Source organism: Pristiophorus japonicus, chromosome 1 (assembly GCF_044704955.1).
Source record: "Pristiophorus japonicus isolate sPriJap1 chromosome 1, sPriJap1.hap1, whole genome shotgun sequence".
In the NCBI taxonomy this organism is placed as follows: domain Eukaryota; kingdom Metazoa; phylum Chordata; class Chondrichthyes; family Pristiophoridae; genus Pristiophorus; species Pristiophorus japonicus.
The window spans coordinates 336,818,306-336,840,874 of NC_091977.1; the positions used below are offsets into that span (position 1 = coordinate 336,818,306).

At 45.9% G+C, this 22,569-nt stretch overlaps 1 protein-coding gene across 1 annotated transcript in view; it reads right to left on the minus strand.

The window, feature by feature from the left end:
• The window catches only part of ppp1r17 (protein phosphatase 1 regulatory subunit 17), a 224,681-nt gene that overhangs the window by 51,714 nt on the left and 150,398 nt on the right, over window positions 1–22,569 (minus strand). The window contains exon 5 of the mRNA XM_070874562.1: window positions 20,972–21,079. Within this exon, the coding sequence (XP_070730663.1) occupies window positions 20,972–21,079 (108 nt within the window). The remainder of the gene's footprint in view (window positions 1–20,971; window positions 21,080–22,569) is intronic.

Here is a 22,569-nt window from a genome sequence, read left to right on the forward strand (position 1 = left end):
TTCCCCAGTATTTGATCCATTTTTTTTGAGTAGGCTGCTTTTTCTAGCCTAACTTAAAAATCCCCAGTTTCCCCAATCAATTTGCACCAGCGTAACTCATTTAGTTACTTTTTTTTAGATAAGTTTTTTTTTCCTCAAAAGAGGGCGTAACCAGCCACCTACGCCAATTCTGGCCATTTAGGCAACTTTGGCCAGCTGATAGTTACTCCATTTCTGCTTAGGCCAGCGTATGTGGTCTCTCAAGAAAACACTTGCGGAGAGTTAAAGAAATCGGCGCGGGTAAGTACATCAGAGGCCATTCGATCTGGGCTAGGGGCGGGAAGCGGAGTGGACCTGGACCGGCGCTCACTCGCGATTGGAGAGGCTCGGCGGAGGAGGGAGCAAGCTCGAAGTACAATCCCTAGTAAAATGGAGAGTTTACAGACAGTAGAATTGTTCTTGCATAGTAGGACACCACTGTTGCTTCCATTTGCAGTGAAACTTTTTAGACTAAAGGAAATACTTCAGTTGCTGCGTTAGATTTGCATCACTGATCTTTGATGGTATTGGGTGATAGTTATGAGTTCAGTCTCTTGAGAGATACATCAGTAATCGTGATGCCATTCCTCTCTCAAATTTGTTCTATTCTATCTCATATTCTCCCTCTCTCTTCCACTAAACTGTCAGACTTATTTCCTGTAATGCTTTCCTGTGATTGAAATTCTTGTCATGCCTGCTTTCTGTCATAATAACGCTACCTATTCATTTTACCTACCTCTGACTTGAGTCCTTTAAGCCCGGTCTCCAAACTAGGTGGTGATGTTACTTACTTACCGCTGAGCAGTCTTGAAGGACCTAAAATGGGTCCTGTGGCCTGATGCTGACTGTCCATTCCCTGTTGCTACCTCTCATGGCTACCATCCACAAGTCAACACTGCCTGCCATTCGCCTTTCTCTGAGCTTTACTGCGCATGCGCGGCCATTTCAGCGACGTCATAAATGTCAGTTTTTTTCCCCACGCATGCGTAGAAGGCCCGGCTCCTTTTTCCAGCGCAGACCGCAGTCTCCACTCCCCGAGATGACTGGCCACACTGCGCGGCTGCAGATTACAGCCCAAACATCAGGGAAACTTCGGAGATTTCTTTCTGGCACATTTATTTACCTAATTAAGTGGCGCAACTCTGGCAATATGCCAGAAAACGGGCTTGGGGAAAATTGAGCCATAGAATGGTTACAGCACAAACAGAGGCCATTCAGCCTGTCGATCCTGTGCCAGTTCTCTGCAATAGCACTTCAGCTGGTCCCACTCCCCTGCCCTTTCCCCATAGCACAGCAATTTATTTTCCTTTAGGTACTTATTCAATTCCCTTTTGAAATCCACGATTTAATCTGCCTCCTTCACCCTTTCAGGCCATAAATTCCAGATCCTAACCATTTGCTGTGTAAAAAAGTTTTTCCTCATGTCACCTTTGGTTCTGTTGTGAATCACTGTAAATCTTTGTCCTCTGGTTCTCGACCCTTCTGCCAATGGGAACAGTTTCTCTCTATCTACTCTGTCCAGACCCCTCATGGTTTTGAATACCTCTATCAAATTTCCTCTCAATCTTCTCTGCTCCAAGGAGAACAATTCTTTTATTGTTCTTTCCTCATTTGTCACAATAATCTCTGACTTTGTAAGACTTCTCTGTTTCTGGTTTTCTGTCCTCCCCACCTTTTGGGCCCAAATTTCCCCAGCCGCCTAGAGCGGCACAGTTAAGGCTGGCACGTGGACTTTCTAAGCCAAGAAAAGTGCCAAAAACGTACCTTCCACTTTGGCCGCTCCCTCGTCGTCCGGTTCCATCAGCGTAGCACTGCAGAGCCTACGGGGGGGGGGGGCGTGGCTTAGGCCCAGCGTCTTGTGGAGTCCCGGCAGGGGGACACATGTCTGTTTGAGCGTGCACGCATGCGCAATGGGCGTTTCAGCATGTGCGCATGTGTGGTGCAGCAGAAAGCTTGGCAATTTGCCAATTAAAGGGAGAGCGTCCTCAGTATCATTGGTAATGGACCATATATAAAGGTAAGGTTTAAATATTGATTTTTGTGTGGCTGAGGGAGTGGAAAGGTGTACTGGATAGGTGGAAGAAAGGTGAGAAGCGTGATTTTTGAACATTACCTGAGTGTAAGTCCAATACACAAATGGCGCAAGAGCGTGCAACACAAACAAAGAATTTCCTCCATGAAGAAGTGGAGAAACTAGTGACTGTCATTGAGGAGAAATGGCTGGACTGGATGTCGGCAAGAGTGATCTGTCAAAAGTTTCATCCAAGGAAATGAGAAGAAGATGGAACCTAGTTGCAGAAGAATACTCCGCAGGTACCGCAAGATCTGGAAGCCAATGCAAGAAGAAATGGCAGGACGTTGGTCAAGTAGTGAGTGTCCCACCCATCAGAAGCGCACCGTGTGTGAAAATTAATATTTTCATCTTTGCAGAAGAAATTGGCCCACAACAAAAGGGAAAGACTTAGAACAGGAGGAGGTCCGCCAAATCTGCACCAACTGACACTCCTGGAACAGAGGGTCGCTGCCTTGCTGAGTCGCACCGGCAGAAAAAGAATCAGCTCTGCACAAGCTGGACCCACACGCGAGGGTGAGGGTGAGTCATTAAAATGCATCGGCGCCCTTCAAATCAACCTGCTGACTGGCCTGCTACACGTCAGACTACTCATGCCACCCATCCTGCCCCCTCCTGTGCTGCTAGCCATTTGACTGTTCTGTTATATTTTGCAGAAGAAGAAGACACTCCTCAACATCCTGAAGATCCACCAGAGGATCCAGACCAAGGTGGGTGGGGGTAGGAGGGATCGATGGAAATGTGTTCACGGGAGAATGCTGACCGCGATATGGATCAGTCTATAGTACAGGGCATCACACTGCCAGAAACCTCCATGAGCTCCTCAGCAACATTCCATGGTTTCATAGCTTCCGAGGTCGCATGTCCTAGAGGCGGTGGTGAAATGCATGTTGGGACACCCAATGCCCCACCGTCTCAGCCTGCGCCTCACATTGGAGGGGTGTCACTAGGCAGACCCACGGCGAGGGGAAGGAGAAGCTGACCAGTCTCTCCTGAGATGCAGCCTCAGCAGAGGCCAATCAGGTTCTGTCATTGGGTGAGGAGACCAATGCCCTCACAAGATCACACATGGCATCTGTCAGTGGGGTGCGTGATGAGGTAGCGACACTGTCGGGTGAAAGCTCAGCACTGAGACGGGAAGTGAGGGCAGGCATTTCAGAGGGGGTGCAGATGATGGCAGATGCTGTGAGAGAGCTAGCTCCTGCAATAAGGGCACAAAGGCCAGATACTCAAATGCTGCTCCCACTTCAATCCACACACCAGCCACCGGTGAGACCCAAGCCAGCCCCCAACTGTCCCCACCACCATCACCGACCCTATGAAGAAGTGTATTTTCGCTGAGATGTGGGTGAGGGATGGGTGCAGCCTTTCTTTGCTGTTGTTGCTGTTGTTGTTCTTGTTGAAGTGCACTGTAAAATATCCAATAAAAAATATTTTTCATTAAAACTGAATCATGTTCCATTAGGACCACGCAACATTTCGGGACAACTGTAAAAAGTAAAAATCCCTTGCCCCTACAGTCATGCGAACCTGCCACCCCTAGCCCTGGTGGGAGGACTAGCAGTGCGTTCTGCAGTCAGCAAGGTAGGACTGTTCTATTTTCAGTAACTGATTTATCTTTCAGTTATTTTTGATGATATTGTACAGCTGATGTTGTGAAGGTCTTTAGTGCTTTAGAATCCTCGAACTCACCTTCCCTTCCCCACCTCCCCCCTGCCCCCCGCTACCTCTGGCTACCTGCGCTGATTTCTTAAATGCAGATAAGGTTTTTCTGTACCAAAAATGTGGCCACATACATTGGCCTAATTTAGTTTGGAGTAATTTTCAGCTGGCTAAATTTGCTTCTATGGCCAGAAGAGGCGTAAGTGGCTTGTCACGCCCCCTTTTGGAGAGAACAAACTAAACTAGAAAAAAACCTAACTAACTGACTTACACTGGAGCAAGTTAAATGGGAAAATTAGCGATTTTTAAGTTACTCCAAAAAGTTACTTACGCCAAAAAAAACAGGGCAACTCCTGTGGAAATTTGAGCCCATTATCCCCAAGTTACAAAAAATGGCCATCCAGTAAGGTCACTAAATCGTTCATTTAAGTAGGACTGTGCCTGTAGAGTATGGATTTCAAAGGAATATTTTGGAATAAACTACATGTGAATTCATTGACTGAAAAGAGGGAAAAAAGTCAGTGTCACAGGTTCTGGGATTAGGCCTCAATCCAATTGATAAAGTGTCCTGAACCAGAATAATTCAGGTTTATTAATCTAATCAAAGTACCCCCTTCCCTGCTTGTAGGTAGGTCAACACATCGAGAAGGAAGAAACTGTATGGAGGGTAGGGAAGGGTAGAGGAAAGATGCATTTTTCGCTGATAATTCCTCTATTGTAAACAGAAAGCAAAGTCTGGATTCAAACAGCAGGGGGTGCTTGGAACCTGTCCGGTAACTTCAGGCTGCGAAATGTGTTTACGACTGCAAAAAATCTTGGTCTCTGTTCCTCGTGATTCATGGTTGTAACAGTTCAGTTCAGACATACCAGTGAAGATATCCTATTGAGGTTAGCGTTCCTTAGTTTTTTGTCACCTACACTACAGTCGCTAGGAATTTGAAATCTGTACATTGCCCCTTCCTGAAACTTTCCATCCCAAGGAAACTTATGAAGGTGAAGATGATACAGAATCATTGGGCCGCTTGGGGCAAAGTGCAAGTTTTTCTTTTTTTTCCCAATTAATCCCATTCCCCTGCTCTTTCACCACAGTTCTGCTATTTTCTCCTCCAAATATTTGTCCATTTACTTTTTAAAAGTAACTACTGAATCTGCAGCCAAGACCCTTTCAGGCAGTGCATTCCAGATCATAACTGTTATATATGTAAACCTGTAAATACCTTGTTTAACCACCAGAGGCCTCATCCCCTGGAGTCCCAAGAGATTCCACAATCCCTTGGGAGTACCTGTACTTAAGGAGGCCTCACAGGCTGGAGAGGCACTCTGGAGACCTGCAATAAAAGACTAAGGTCACACTTTACTTTGAGCTCACAGTATCTGGTCAGGCTCTTTATTTATACACTACAACTGGCGACGAGATACAGATGACGAACCCCACCGCAATAATGCAGAGAACAATGGGCATCCTGGAGAGATTTTCAGAGGGAGATGATTGGGAAACCTTCGTGGAGCAACTCGACCAATACTTCGTGGCCAATGAGCTGGAAGGAGAAGCGAACGCTGCCAAACGAAGGGCGATTCTCCTCACCGTTTGCGGGGCACCAACATATGGCCGCATGAAAAATCTGCTTGCTCCAGCGAAACCCACAGAGAAATCGTATGATGATTTGTGCACAGTGGTATGGGAGCATCTAAACCTGAAGGAAAGCATTCTGATGGCGAGGTACTGGTTCTACACATGCAAGAGGAAGTGGCAAGCTATGTCGCTGAGCTAAGACACCTTGCAGGACATTGCGAATTTAAAGGACATTTGGAGCACATGCACAGGGACTTCTTTGTAATGGCATTGCCCATGAAGTAATAATTCGTAAACTTTTGACTGTAGAGACTCCAACTTTGAGCAAAGTCATAGCGATAGCCCAGGCGTTCATCGCCACCAGTGACAATACCAAGCAAATCTCTCCGTACGCGAGTGCTGCTAGAAGTACTGTGAACAAAGTAATGTGGTTTTCGAATTGTAATGTGCAGAGCAGGCCACACATGCCTGCAGCTGCACGTCCGCAGATGTCTCAGAGTCCACCATCAAGGGGGATGAATGCAAGGCCATTAACACCTTGTTGGCGCTGCGAGGGTGATCATCGTTTCCATTCATACCGCTTCAAAGGATAAGTTTGCAAGGGCTGTGGAACAATGGGACACCTCAACCTATGTGCAGGCGAGCTACAAACACTGCCAATCCTGCAAACCACCATGTTGCAGAAGAGGACAGATCCACGGTGGATCACGATGAACCAGAGCCTCAGAACGAGGATGCAGAGCTAAATGGGGTGCACACATTTACCACAAAGTGTCCCCTGATAATGCTGAAGGTTGAATTAAATGGACTCCCGGTCTCCATGGAGCTGGACACGGATGTGAGCCAATCCATTATGAGCAAAAAGACTTTCGATAAATAGAAACATAGAAACATAGAAAATAGGTGCAGGAGTAGGCCATTCAGCCCTTCGAACCTGCACCACCATTCAATAAGATCATGGCTGATCATTCACCTCAGTACCCCTTTCCTGCTTTCTCTCCATACCCCTTGATCCCTTTAGCCATAAGGGCCATATCTAACTCCCTCTTGAATATATCCAATGAACTGGCATCAACAACTCTCTGCGGTAGGGAATTCCACAGGTTAAAAACTCTCTGAGTGAAGAAGTTTCTCCTTATCTCAGTCCTAAATGGCTTACCCCTTATCCTTAGACTATGTCCCCTGGTCCTGGACTTCCCCAACATCGGGAATATTCTTCCTGCATCTAACTTGTCGAGTCCCGTCAGAATTTTATATGTTTCTATGAGATCCCCTCTCATTCTCCTAAACTCCAGTGAATACAGGCCGAGTCAATCCAGTCTCTCCTCATATGTCAGTCCTGCCATCCCGGGAATCACTCTGGTGAACCTTCGCTGCACTCCCTCAATAGCAAGAACGTCCTTCCTCAGATTAGGAGACCAAAACTGAACACAGTATTCCAGGTGCGGCCTCACTAAGGCCCTGTACAACTGCAGTGAGACCTCCCTGCTCCTATTCTCAAATCCGCTAGCTATGAAGGCCAACATACCATTTGCCTTCTTCACTGCCTGCTGTACCTGCATGCAAACTTTCAATGATTGATGTACCATGACACCCAGGTCTCGTTGTGCCTCCCCTTTTCCTAATCTGCTGCCATTCAGATAATATTCTGTCTCTCTGTTTTTACAACCAAAGTGGATAACCTCAAGTTTATCCACTTTATACTGCATCTGCCATGTGTTTGCCCACTCACCTAACCTGTCCAAGTCACCCTGCAGCCTTTTAGCGTCCTCCTCATAGCTTACACCGCCACCCAGCTTAGTGACACCTGCAAACTTGGAGATATTACACTCAATTCCCTCATCCAAATCATTAATGTATATTGTAAATAGCTGGGGACCCAGCACTGAGCCCTGCGGCACCTCACTAGTCACTGCCTGCCATTCTGAAACGGTGGTGCAGCAAGGTCTCAAGGCCCGTCCTGACTCCCATTCGCACAAAACTGAGAACTCACACAAAGGAACTGATTCCCGTAATCGGCAGTGCTACTGTAAAGGTCTTCTACGATGGAGCGGTGCACGAGTTACCTCTCTGGGTGGTACCGTGTGATGGCCCCATGCTGCTTGGCAGGAGCTGGCTGGGGAAGATATGCTGGAACTGGGACGACGTCCAAGCGCTTTCACCCGTCGACGACAATTTGTGTGCGCAGGTCCTAAACAAGTTCCCCTCTATGTTCGAACCAGGCATCGGGAAGTTCCAAGGAGCAAAAGTGCAGATCCACCTAATTCCGGGGGCGCAACTCATCCATCACAAGGCGAGAGCAGTACCATACATGATGATAGAGAAGATGGGGATCGAGCTGGACCGGCTGCAACGAGAGGACATCATTTCGCCGATTGAATTCAACGAGCGGGCCAGTCCTATTGTTCCAGTCCTCAAGGGAGACGGCATCGTCAGAATCTGTGATGATTACAAAGTAACTATCAATCATTTCTCCCTGCAGAATCAATATTCACTGCCAAAGACAGATGACCTTTTTGCGACGCTGGTGGGAGGAAAGACGTTCAAGAAGCTGGACTTAACCTCGGTCTACATGAGGCAGGAGCTGGAGGAATCATCAAAGGACCTCACCTGCATCAACACGCACAAAGGTCTCTTCATTTACAACAGATGCCCATTTAGGATTCAATCAGCCACGGCGATATTCCAGAGAAACATGAAAAGTTTACTGAAGTCGGTCCCGCGCAGCATGATCTTCCAGGACGACATCGTAGTTACAGGTCGGGACACAGTCGAGCATCTGCAGAACCTGGAGGAGGTTCTTAGTCGGCTTAATCGCGTGGGGCTCAGGTTAAAACGCTCGAAGTGCATTTTCCTGGCGCCTGAAGTGGAGTTCCTGGGGAGAAGAATCGCGGCGGACGGCATCAAGCTCACCGATTCGAAGACGGAGGCAATCAAGAACGCACCAAGACCACAGAACGTGACGGAGCTGCGGTCGTTTCTAGGACTCCTGAACTACTTTGGTAACTTCTTACTGGATCTCAGCACACTGTTAAAGATCACATGGATCAACTTCAACAATTGTACATCCCTGTCTGGAGTAAAAATAAAACGGGGAAGTGGCTCAACAGTGGCTAACAAGGGAAATTAAGGATAGTGTTAAATCCAAAGAAGAGGCATATAAATTTGCCAGAAAAAGTAGCAAACCTGAGGGCTGGGAGAATTTAATAATACAGCAGAGGAGGACAAAGGATTTAATTAGGAGGGGGAAAATAGAGTATCAGAAGAAGCTTGCTGAGAACATAAAAACTGGCTGCAAAAGCTTCTATAGGTATGTGAAGAGAAAAAGATTAGTGAAAACAAACGTAGGTCTCTTGCAGTCAGATTCAGGTGAATTTATAATGGGGAACAAAGAAATGGCAGACCAGTTAAAGAAATACTTTGTTTCTGTCTTCACGAAGGAAGACACAAATAACCTTCCGGAAATACTAGGGGACCGTGGGTCTCGTGAGAAGGAGGAACTGAAGGAAATCCTTATTAGGCGAGAAAACTGTGTTAGGGAAATTGATGGGATTGAAGGCCGATAAATCTCCGGGGCCTGATGGTCTGCATCCCAGAGTATTAAGGAAGCAGCCCTAAAAATAGTGGATGCATTGGTGATCATTTTCCAACAGTTTATCAACTCTGGATCAGTTCCTATGGACTGGAGGTAGGTAATGTAACACCACTTTTTAAGAAAGGAGGGAGAGAGAAAATGGGTAATTATAGACTGATTAGCCTGACATCGGTAGTGGGGAAAATGTTGGAATCAATCATTAAAGATGAAATAGCAGCACATTTGGAAAGCAGTGACGGGATCGGTCCAAGTCAGCATGGATTTATGAAAGGGAAATCATGCTTGACAAATCTTCTCGAATTTTTTGAGGACGTAACTGGTAGAATGGACAAGAGAGAAACAGTGGATGTGGTGTATTTGGATTTTCAAAAGGCTTTTGACAAGGTCCCAGACAAGAGATTGGTGTGTAAAATTAAAGCACATGGTATTGGGGGTAGTATACTGATGTGGATAGAGAACTGGTTAGCAGACAGGAAGCAGAGAGTCGGGATAAATGGGTCTTTTTCAGAATGGCAGGCAGTGACTAGTGGAGTGCCGAGGGCCCAACAAACGACTCACTAAAACTAGCATTTGCACCGAGACGATCAACCAGGGAAAGAAAGGCCCCAGATCGACTCACCTTGTAAATAGTTACACTATTGACTTTGGGGGGAATGTTGTTATATATGTAAACCTGTAAATACCTTGTTTAACCACCTGAGAGCTCACCCCCTGGAGTCCCAAATGATCCCACAATCTATTGGGAGCAGCTGTACTTAAGGAGGCCTCATAGGTTGGAGAGGCACTCTGGAGACCTGCAATAAAAGACTAAGGTCATACTTTACTTTGAGCTCACAGTATCTGGTCAGATTCTTCATTCATACACTACAATAATAACTCACCACATAAAGAAAATCTCCTCATCTCGCCCCTGGTTCTTTTGCCAATGATCTTAAATCTGTGCCCCTGGCTATTGACCCTCCTGCCAATGAAAACAATTTCAGCCTATCTATCAATCAAAAACTTTCATCATTTTGAACACCTCTATTAAATCTCCCCGTAACCTTCAAGAGAACAATCCCAGGTTCTCTAGCCTCCCTATAAAACCGAAGTCCCTCATTTATGGTACTACTCTGGTAAGTCTCCCCTGAGCCTTCTGCTTTGACGTCCTTTCTAAATTGTGGTGCCAAGAATTGCACACAATACTTTAGCTGAGATCTTACCAGTGTTTTATAAAGGTTTAGCATAACTTCCTTGTTTTTGTACTCTATGCCTCTGTTTATAAAGCCAAGGATCCCGTATGCTTTTTTAACACATTTATCAACTTGTCCTGCTACCTTTAAAGATTTGTATATGCGATCCCCAAGTCTCTCTGTTCTTGCAACCCCTTTAAAATTATATCATTGTGTTTATATTGCCACTCCTCATTCTTCCTTCCAAAATGCATCGTGTAATAAGAACATAAGAAATAGGAGCAGGAGTAGGCCATACAGCCCCTTGAGCCTGCTCCGCCATTCAATACAATCATGGTTGATCCGATCATGGATTCAGGTCCACTTCCCTGCCCATTCTCCATAACCCCTTATTCCCTTATCGTTTAAGAAACTATCTGTTTCTGTCTTAAATGTACTCAATGTCCCAGCTTCCACAGCTCTCTGAGGCAGCGAATTCCACAGATCCACAACCCTCTGAGAGAAGAAATTTCTCCTCATCTCAGTTTTAAATAGGTGGCCCCTTATTCTAAGATTATGCCCTCTAGTTCTAGTCTCCCCTATCAGTGGAAACATCCACCCCGTCAAGCCCCCTCATAATCTTATACATTTCGATGAGATCATCTCTCATTCTTCTGAATTCCAATGAGTAGAGGGCCCAACCTACTCAACCATTCCTCATAAGTCAATCCCCTCATTTCCGGAATCAACCTAGTGAACCTTCTCTGAACGACCTCCAAAGCAAGTATATCCTTTTGTAAATATGGAAACCAAAACTGCACGCAGTATTCCAGGTGTGGCCTCGCCAATACCCTGTACAACTGTAGCAAGACTTCCCTGCTTTTATACTCCATCCCCTTTGCAATAAAGGCCAAGATAACATTGGCCTTCCTGATCACTTGCTGTACCTGCATACTAACCTTTTGTGTTTCATGCACAAGTACCCCCAGGTCCCGCTGTATTGCGGCACTTAGCAATCTTTCTCCATTTAAATAATAACTTGCTCTGATTTTTTCTGCCAAAGTGCATGATCTTTCACTTTCCAACATTATACTCCATCTACCAAATTTTTGCCCACTCACTTAGGCTGTCTATGTCCTTTTGCAGATTTTTGTAGGCACCTTTGAGTATGCTCACAGGTTTGTAGAGCTGTTGCATTGTGGTGACTTAGCCAGTCACTTGATGATCACAAGACTCAATAAAACCCCAGTCAGTTGGATTTAGGGGATTCACGATGAGGCATGTGGTTGTGAGCCTAATGGATGAACTGGTAATGTGTAGTGGGGTTGTTGAACCTTTGTTAACAACCAACTAGTTGTTAATAGCAATGTGTTGCTATGAATGCTTAAGCAAAGAACCCATGAAGCAAATACATTACACATCACTTTACACTTCTCTGCAATAAATTGCATCTGCCATGTGTCTGTTCATTTCACCAGTCTGCCTATGTCCTCCTGAAGTATCTTACTATCTTTCTCGCTGTTTACTACATTTCGAAGCTTTCTGTCATCCGCAAACTTTGAAATTATGCCCTGAATACCCAAGTCCAGTTCATTAATATATATCAAGAAGAGCCGTGGGGCCACTCCTTCCAGTAAACAACCATTCACCACTACGGTTTGATTTATGTCTCTTTGCCTAATTTGTATCCATGTCGCCACTGCACCTTCAAATCCATGAAGCTAAAAATTGGATTGTAACCGAAAATGGACGCAGATGCACAATCACCCCATGGCCATTGAAAGGAATGCAGGTAGCACGATTATAGCATTCAGCCCAGTGCTGAACGCGCTGCTAAGTAGCTGAATGCTCAGCAGGGGGCCCAAGTTTGTGCAAGACTAGCACCAATTAAAGCGAGCCTGAACTACTTAAAGGTAGTCTGCACCTCTTAAAGGTGATTTGTATTCTGCCTGCATCTGCATCTTACAACAGGGGAGAGAGCAAGCATCAAGGTTCTCTAATGCAGCACTGGAGGCCCTGGTGCAGGAGGTGAAAAGGAGAAGAGATGTCCTATTTTCACAGGGGGCCAGGAGGCCATCCAAGCAAAAGGGAAAACGCCAATGGGAGCAGATAGTTACAGCTGTCAATGCCAGCAGTGTTTCCTCAAGGACCTGGCTGCAGTGCAGGAAGAAGTCTAATGACATTGCACGACTAGTCAAGGTCAGTGAATTCATCTACAAATGCCACACCTCACACAATGCACCACACCCCCATCACTCACTTACCAACAATCTCTAGCCACCACCACTCATACCTCACAACCAGAGCTTCACTTCACCCTCACAACCTTACCAGTACTGTAACACTCACACTCACATCTCACACCTTGCACACACTGACAGCTATTCAACTATGGCATGCAAATCACCCAAACACATTGCACATACTCACTGCCACACTTCCCTTTCTCTTGCAGAACAAGGTTGCTCACAATCGAAGCCAGTGGGGCTACCGGAAGAGGCACAGGCACGCCTACATAACCTTACCCCACTGAAGGAGACGGTACTAGCCATTCTTGGAAGGGCAATCGCTGAGTCTGTGGCCAGCAGCAGGGCTGAATCGATCCAAGGTGACAGTATGATCATACCTAATCCTCCTTCTCACATCTCCTCATCCAACTTCCTCCTCATCCCACTATCTCTTCTGACTTACAAGCTGCAAATGGGGTAAGCACCTCTTGCATCTCCTCTCCCCTCAGCACAACCTTAACCTTGTGCCTGCCAGACCTGCCAAAAAGCCTGAGTACAATGTCAAGGAGCATGGAGGAGTTCAGCACCAACCTTGCACAGGGCTTTGCGCAGAGCTTGGAGCCCATGATTTCCAGCATGGAATTGATGACCAACTCAATTAGCACACTTGTGGATCCAACAATGATGCAGGGTCTGATGGCCGATATTGCATAGAAACATAGAAACATAGAAAGTAGGTGCAGGAGTAGGCCATTCGGCCCTTCGAGCCTGCACAACCATTCAATATGATCATGGCTGATCATGCAACTTCAGCACCCCATTCCTGCTTTCGCTCCATACCCCTTGATCCCTTTAGCCATAGGAACATAGGAACAGGAGTAGGTCTTTTAGCTCCTTGAGCCTGTTCTGCCATTCAATGATCTGCGACCTAACTCCATGTACCCGCCTTTGGCCCATATCCTTCAATACCTTTGGTTAACAAAAATCTATTAATCTCAGATTTAAAATTAACAATTGATATATAAAGTTGGATTGGAAAGTTTGCTTTGTGATCACTTTTATATCAGCATTGTGGCCAAGAAGATGCTGTGATGGTCAGTAACAGAGGGAAGGATTAGGTGTGGGTCTAATATTTAAATGTAATGAAATGCTGGCCTTTATTTTTAGAGGACTAGAATACAACGGGGTAGAAGTTATGCTGCAGCTATACAGAGCACTGGTTAGACCACACCTGGAGTACTGTGAGCAGTTCTGGGCATCATACATCAGGAAGGCCTTGGAGGGAGTGCACCGTAGGTTTGCCAGAATGATACCCCGACTCCAGGGTTAAATTATGAGGAGAGATGACACAAATTAGGGTAGATAGACAGAAACTATTTCCTGTGGTTGGAGAATCTAGGACTAGGGGGCATAATCTAAAAATTAGAGCCAGACCTTTCAGGAGTAAAATTAGGAAACACCTCTACACACAAAAGGTGGTAGAAGTTTGGAACTTACTTTGTCAAATGGCAATTGATACCAAATCAATTGTTAATTTTAAATCTGAGATTGATAGCTTTTTGGTAACCAAATTGATATGGGCCAAAGGCGGGTATATGGAGTTAGTTTGCAGATCAGCCATGATCTCATTGAATGGCAGAACATGCTCAAGGAGCTAAATGGCCTATGCCTGTTCTAATGGGCCCAAATTTCCCCAGGAGTTGCTCTGTTTTTTTTGGAGCAATTAGATTTTTTTGGAGTAACTTAAAAATCGCAATTCTCCCCATTTAATTTGCTCCAGTGTAAGTGAGTTAGTTCGTTTGTTTTTTTAGTTTAGTTTTTTTTTCAAAAGGGGGCGTTACCATCCAATTATCCCTGTTTTGGCCATTTAAGCACATTTAACCAGCTAAAAGGTACTCCAAACTAACTTAGGCCAGTGCATGAGGTCACTTGTGTCTGCTCAGAAAAACCTTGCAGTGAATTAAGTAGCCAGAGAGGGGGGGGGGGGAGGCAGGGGGAAGGTAAGTGAGAGGAATCTGCAAAGCACTAAACACCTTCACAACATCATCACTTCACAACATCATCATCACAACATCTTCGCAACATCATCAATAATAAATGAAAAATAAATCAATTACTAAAAATAAAAGTTCTACCTCGCCGACTGCAGTGCATCGGCAAGCCGTTCGGCCAGGACTAAGGGTGGGAAACTCATTACTGCTGCAGCACATTGAGGCGCTCCGACTCTGTCAAACCAACTAAAGGCTGCCCGGATGCGGGCCGAGTTGGTGGCTCTCCCCCCGATCCACGTCCCGAAGCTGTCGGTGACCAAGGAGGGGAAGAGTGGCCAGAGAGGAAAAATAAATGCTGTGCCCTTTCATTCTGCTGTTGGCTTTCCAGGGGGGAAGTGATGAAGTTGCTTGTCTCGGTGGCCATCCTCCGCTTCAGACCCATTCACACCAGTAACCAACTTCACGTCTCTGTGAACTGACTTGTTGCAGATGTTCCACGTGGCAGCTTGGGAATTAAGCTGAGGCGCATCAGAGCTGCGATGAGACTAACTGCCATTGGCAAAGCCATCCAAGTGATAAAGGTTGTCGACAGCTCAGATCTGACTCGCAAAAAGTCAGCCCCTTTGCAGGCTCTGCTTGAGCAGAGGGATATGTCGGATATTCCTGCGTAGCTCAAAACACGCAACTCCACAGCCACGGCAGTGCGGATACGGGCAGTCTGCGTTTGGTGCAATTGAACCTGTTTTACATCCCTATTTTGATCCTCAACTTAGGGAACACAGCGGGCCACCGATGAGGGAGCCCATTCAGCCAGGGCTAGGGGCAGTGTGCTTCGGGCCCCTCCCGTACAGCCTGCAGAGCATCGCAGAGATTCGGGCTGCGAGGAGCTACTGCACATGCGCGCACACTCTAGTGTGCATGTGCTGAGGTCCTGGCACTGTTTTCAGCGCCAGGACCTGACTCTGCCCCCCACTGGTTGTGCTGCACCATGCCGAGGCTGAAGACGTCCTGAGGAGCGTGGAGAATTGTAAGGTAACTTTTCAGTGTCCTTTTTAGTCTAGAAAGTCGTCGCACCTCATGGAGGTGCGTTTTTTTTACAAGGGGGGGAAACTTAGGCCCTAAGTTCCTATGTTCCTAGCTTCCTAAAGGGGAATTCGGGTTGTGATCACTGGGATTGCAGACAGATGAATCGATCCTGGATATCCCAGCTGCAAAGGGGCTGTCTGGAATGCATCCTGCCGTCTGCTTAATCCTCTTCGGCTTCCTCCTCTTCAGCTTACTCCTTTTCTGCATCTTCCTCTTCCCTCTGTGACTGGATGCTGTAAATCTGAAATGCCAGCATAAAATGCTGGAAATATTCAGCGGCTCAGGCAACATCTCGACCTGAGATGTGAACTCTGTTTCTCTCTCCATGGATACTGCCGGACCATTTGAGTATTTGCAGCATTTTCTGTTTTCTAGGAATGAGTGACCAGAACATTATTGAATTTTAAATTCAGTTGGAGGGTGAGAAAGTTGGATCTCAAACCAGTGTCCGAAGCTTAAATAAAGGAGACTACAAAGGTATGAAGGCAGAGTTAGCTAAAGTGGACTGGGAAAATAGATTAAAATATGGGACAGTTGATGAGCAGTAGCAGACATTTAAGGAGATATTTCATAACTCGCAACAAAAATATATCCCAATGAGAAGGAAAGACTGTAAGAGAAGGGATAACCATCTGTAGTTAACTAAGGAAGTAAAGGATGGTATCAAATTGAAAACAAGGGCATATGTGGCCAAGACTGTGGGAGGCCAGAGTATTGGGAAACTTTTAAAAGCCAGCAAAGAACTAAGACAATGATAAAGAGAGGGGAGATAGATTATGAAAGTAAACTAGCACAAAATGTAAAAACAGATAGTAAGAGTTTCTACAGGTACAGAAAAAGAAAAAGAGTGGCTTAAGTAAATGTTGGTCTCCGAGAGGTTGAGACTGGGGAATTAATAATGGAGAACAGGGAAATGGCAGAGACATTGAACAAATATTTTGTATCAGACTTCACAGTAGAAGACACTAAAAACATCCCAATAGTGGATAATCAAGGGGCTATAGGGAGGGAGGTACTTACTACAATCACTACCACTAATGAAGTAGTATTCGGTAAAATAATGGGACTAAAGGCAGAAAAGTCCCCTGGACCTGATTGCTTATATCATAAGGTCTTAAAAGAAGAGGTTGCAGAGATAGTGGATGCATTGGTTGTAATCTACCAAAATTCCTTGGAATCTGGGCGGTCCCAGTGGATTGGAAAACCGCAAATATAATGCCCCTATTGAAAAAAGGAGGCAGACAGAAAGCAGGAAACTATAGACCAGTTATCCTAGCATCTGTTGTTGGGAAAATGCTGGAGTCTATTATTAAGTAAGCAGTAGTGGGATATTTGGAAAAGCATAATTTAAATCAAGCAGAGTCAGCATGGTTTTAGGAAATGGAAATCATGTTTGCCAAATTTGCTGGAGTTCTTAAAGGATGTAACGAGCAGGGTGGATAAGGGGGAACCAGTGTACTTGGATTTCCAGAAGGGATTCGATAAGATGCCACACAAAAGGTTACTGCACAAGATAAAATCTCACAGGGTTGGGGGTAATATATTAGCATGGATAGAGGATTGGCTAACTAACAGAAAACAGAGAGTTGAGATAAATGGGTCATTTTCCAGTTGGCAAACAATGACTAGTGGGGTGCCGCAGGGATCGATGCTGGGTCCTCAACTATTTATAGCTCCCCTCTGGAGTGGAACAAAACTACAGAACCAGTGGGAACCTGTTCAACCTTCGCCGTCTCCAGGCCAGGTCCAAGACCACCCCAACCTCTGTTGTCGAGTTACAGTGCGCGGACGATGCCTGCGTCTGCGCACATACAGAGACTGAACTCCAGGACATAGTCGACGTATTTACTAAGAGGTATGAAAGCATGGGCCTTACGCTAAACATCAGTAAGACAGAGGTCCTCCACCAGCCTGTCCTTACTGCACAGCACTGTCCCCCAGTAATCAAGATCCATGGTGCGGCCCTGGACAATTTGGACCACTTCGTTTGTCTCGGGAGCCTCCTATCAACAAGAGCAGACATTGACGACGAGATCCAACACCGCCTCCAGTGCGCCAGTGCAGCCTTCGGTCGTCTGAGGAAAAGAGTATTTGAAGACCAGGCCCTCAAAACTGCCACCAAGCTCATGGTCTACAGGGCTACAGTAATACCCGTCCTCCTGTATGGTTCAGAGACATGGACCATGTACAGTAGACACCTCAAGTCGCTGGAGAAATACCACCAACGATGTCTCCGCAAGATCCTACAAATTCCCTGGGAGGACAGATGCACCAACGTTAGCGTCCTCGTCCAGGCCAACATTCCCAGCATTGAAGCACTGACCACACTTGATCAGCTCCGCTGGGCAGGCCACATAGTTCGCATGCCAGACACGAGACTCCCAAAGCAACTACTCTACTCGGAACTCCTTCATGGCAAATGAGCCAAAGGTGGGTAGAGGAAATGTTACAAGGACACACTCAAAGCCTCCCTGATAAAGTGCAACATCCCCACTGACACCTGGGAGTCAATGGCCAAAGACCGCCCTAATTGGAGGAAATGCATCAGGGAGGGCACTGAGCACCTCGAGTCTCGTCGTCGAGAGCATGCAGAAATCAAGCACAGGCAGCAGAAAGAGCGTGCGGCAAACCAGTCCCACCCACCCCTTCCCTCTATGACTATCTGTCCCACCTGTGACAGAGACTGTTGTTCTCGTACTGGACTGTACAGCCACCTAAGAACACATGTTAAGAGTGGAAGCAAGTCTTCCTCGATTCTGAGGGACTGGTTATGATGATGATGATGACAATCTATATTAATGACCTGGATGAAGGACCGAGTGTAATGTAGCCAACTTTGCTGATGATATAAAGATGGGTGAGAAAGCAAATTGTGAGGAGGATACAAAAAATCTGCAAAGGGATATGGACAGGCTAAGTGAGTGGGCAAAAATTTGGCAGATGGAGTATAGTGTGGGAAAATGTGAGGTTATCCACTTTGGCAGAAAAAATAGAAAAGCAAATTATAATTTAAATGGAGAAAAATTGCATGGTGCTGCAGTACAGAGGGACCTGGGGGTCCTTGTGCATGAAACACAAAAAGTTAGTATGCAGGTACAGCAAGTGATCAGGAAGACAAATGGAATGTTGGCCTTTATTGCAAGGGAAATAGAGTATAAAAGCAGAGAAGTCCTGCTACAACTGTACAGGGTATTGGTGAGGCCACACCTGGAGTACCGCATACAGTTTTGGTCTCTGTATTTAAGGAAGGATATACTTGCATTGGAGACTGTTCAGAGAAGGTTCACTACGTTGATTACGGAGATGAGTCGTTTGACTTATGAAGATAGGTTGAGTACATTGAGCCTATACCAATTGGAGTTCAGAACAATGAAAGATGATCTGATCGAAACATATAAGATAATGAGCGGGCTCAACAAGATGGATGCAGAGAGAATATTTCCACTCACAGGGGAAACTAAAACTAGGGGACATAATCTCAGAATAAGGGGCCGCTGAGATGAGGAGGAATTTCTTCTCTCAGAGGGTTGTAAATCCGTGGAATTCTCTGCCCCAGAGAGCTGTGGAGGCTGGGTCATTGAATATATTTAAGGTGGAGATAGACAGATTTTTGAGTAATGAGAACACCTAAGGCAGGTCGGGGCCATAAAAGGAGCGGCAAGCAGCGGCCATTGGCAGCGTGGAGGCATACTACTTCAGCGGGCAGTGTGAGCTGGTGCAGGAGGACGAGCAAAGAGTGACATCATCAAGGTCCAGGTCGGTGATTGGAGCGTGGGCAGATAGAGCAGGAGCGGCGAGAGACTGTGGAGGGACGTGATCGATCTCAGGGGAGACGTGATTTCGGGGCCAGGGGCTTAGCACGGGCCAGCCTACACTGCGATATGTGTGCGCACTAGGTCCATGCAGCAGAACAGTTCTCCAGTCGTCTTGGGTAATCCTTGCCACTGAACCAAGACCTATCTCTGTCAAGCCCGTGTGGTGGCTGGTGTGCAATGGCCACCCTACGTTAAAAAAATCCACGCACAGGCATCTTTCACCCTTCAGGATGTAGTTCAGGGCTGGAATATTAGGTCCTTCATTGAAACACCTGTGAAATCCTTGTTTGGCGTGGAAGCAAGTCATCCTCGCTTCGAGGGGCTGCCTATGATGAAGGTGAGCAGGCAGGGAAGTGGAGCTGAGTCCATAATCAGATCAGCCATGATCTTATTAAATGGTGGATCAGGCTCGAGGGACCAGGTGGCCAATTCCTGCTCCTATTTCTTATGTTCTTATGTTCTTATGTTCTCAGAGCCCTTTGTTCACCATCGAGGCTTTGAATGCATCCAGCAGTTCTCCCTTCACACTTAACAACGTTTAACATCTAGTGCACCACGCCCCTACTTCAATAAAATCAAAAAAGCCAGTCCAAAAGCTTAAATGCAAACTCACCAGAAAGATGTGTGTATCCCTTTAAGAGGCTTGCCTCTGTCAGTCTCTTTACACGTTGGATTTCCCTGGCATGGATATGACCCAGCATTGAACTGTTCGATAGGGTCGAAGTTGGCCTTGACGACATTAAGACGGCGTTGCACATTACCTGATATCACCAATCTGCCATTTTTTATTACAGGGCACTAATACTTACCGGCGGCAATACAGGGGGAAACAAAATGGACAACGCCATGGGACCTATTACTAGCTGCCACTCTATCACCATTTTTTGCCAGTAATGGATGGGATTAAGCCCCCGAATTTTTAGCCGATTATACTTTATATTGGAGAGAGCCATCAATGGTGAGAATACTGTTCACTTGCCATCAATTGCACTTCTGTAATGTAAAAGTGCCCTTTGGAACATACACATGTATGAAGCAGTGAAAGATGTAAATACATTGGCAACTTTTCGCTAGTTACTCATTGATGCGTGGGCAGATACAGCAGGAGAGACGGCAAACAGCACAGTTACGGCGAGGTGGGAAGAAGGAGCGGCGAGAGATTGTAGAGCGATTAGATTGGGGCCCAGGAGAGGCATGAGTTTGGGGCCTCGGAGAGGCAAGGTTAATCCTTCTCCAGTCGTCTTGGTTAATCCTTGCCACTAGACCAAGACCTAGCTCTGTCAAGCCCGTGTGGTGGCTGGTGTGCAACGGCCACCACACATTAAAAAAATCTACGCAGAGGCATCTTCCACCCTTCAATATGTAGTTCGGGACCTGGAATATCAGGTCCCTCATTCTAACACCTGTGAACTCATCCCTTTTTGGTGTGGAAGTAAGTCATCCTCGATACGAGGGACCGCCTAAGAGAAGAGATTGCCCATTTAACACAATACCTGTTATCTAATGCAAACTAAATAATCTATATTTTTGTGCCAAATCAAATCACTCTTGCAATACACGGCACCTTTAAGGACAGTGATTCCCATTTGTATTTCGAGCAGTTTGAGGAGATGCACCTTCCATCTGTGCCTCCATCTGGCTGGGTTGGGCAATCTCGTGCCCTGAAGCAAACTCCACTCATGTTTCAAAGGAACATCTTGCACTCTTTCAGCCTGGCTGATGAAATCTTTTTCCATTGCTGTAATGAACTGTCTCTGTGGACATCACACCAGATTAATTACCTAAATGCTTGCATAGCTGATCGCTGCTGTCCAGTCTGTCATCTTGTGCTTCAGGTGACCACACACACTCTGTTGTCATGGTGATATAGATATTTTTGTTTAAATCTGCTACAAAACAGAATAATAAGCAGACAGTAAAAATGGCAATTTTATAATCAACTCAGTTTTTAAAGGTGAATGCAAATGTATTTACATTTTATAATAATTTGCCAGTCCAGGAAATGGGGTAAAATTAATCCAAATTACACAAACCATGACATATCCACGCTTGCACTGTGAATATTACATATTTAAATATAATGTAGTCTCCTTGTATGTGACTGGTACTGATTAGATTCACTCCTTGCCTTTACCTCCCTTGGATACAAAAGTGAACAATGTACTAAATCAGCAAGAAATTAGCCCCTATTAAAGATATTCAAAACCTCATAAGTGGATTTGACTCTGATTGCTTGAGATAAAAAAGTGACCATCACCATAACAGTCTTCAGCCAATTTGATTTACTCAACGTGACAGTAAGAAACGGCTGAGTGCACTGGACACAGCAAAGACTATGGACTTCAAAACAATCCCAACTGTACTGTTAAAGATCTGTGCTACTAGCCACGCCTCCAGACAAGCTAAACCAGTAGGGCTTCCACACTGGCATCTAAACAACAATGTGGGAAATTTCCCAAGTGTGTTCTGCCCACAAAAAGCGGGACAAATCCAATCTGGCCAATTAACACCTACTCCCAATCATGAACAAAGTGATGGAAAGAGTCATCAACAGTGCTATCAAGCAGCACTTACTCACAAGAACCTGCTTAATGACGCTCAGTTTGGGTTCCGCAAAGGCCGCTCAGCTCCAGACATCATTACAGCTTTGGTCCAAATATGGACAAAAGAGCAGAATTCCAGAGGTGATGTTAAAGTGACATCCCTTGACATTAAGATAGCGTGTGGCCAAGACTGACACCAAGGAGCCCTATCAAAACTGAAGTCAATGGGGATCAGGGGGAAAAGTCTCCACTGGCTCCTCCAGCTACAGAAGTTCATCAGGGCAGCATCCTAGGCCCAACCATCTCCTGTCGCTTCATCAACGACCTTCCCACCATCATCGGGTCAGAAGTAGGCCTGTTCGCTGATGACTGCACAGTGTTCCACTACATTCACAATTGCTCAGATAATGAAGCAGTCCATGCCTGCCTGCAGCAAGACCTGGACAATATCCAGGCTTGGACTGATAAGTGGCAAGTTACATTCGCACCACACAAGTGCCAGACAACAGGCAGAGAGCCTAACCACTATCCCTTATCATTCAATGGCTTTATCATTGCTGAATTAACCACTATTGACATCGTGGGGTTCACCATTGACCAAAAACTGAACTGGCCCAGCCATATAAATACCATGGCTATTAGAGCAGGTCAGATGTTGGGTATTTTGCGGTGAGTGCCTGACTCCCCAAAGCCTCCCCATTACCTATAAGGCACAAGTCAGAAGTGCGATAGAATACTGTCCACTTGCCTGGATGAGTATAGCTTCAACAATACTCAAAAAGCTCGACAACATCCCCTTGAGCAAACAATCTGGAGATCGCGGACTCCCTTCACTG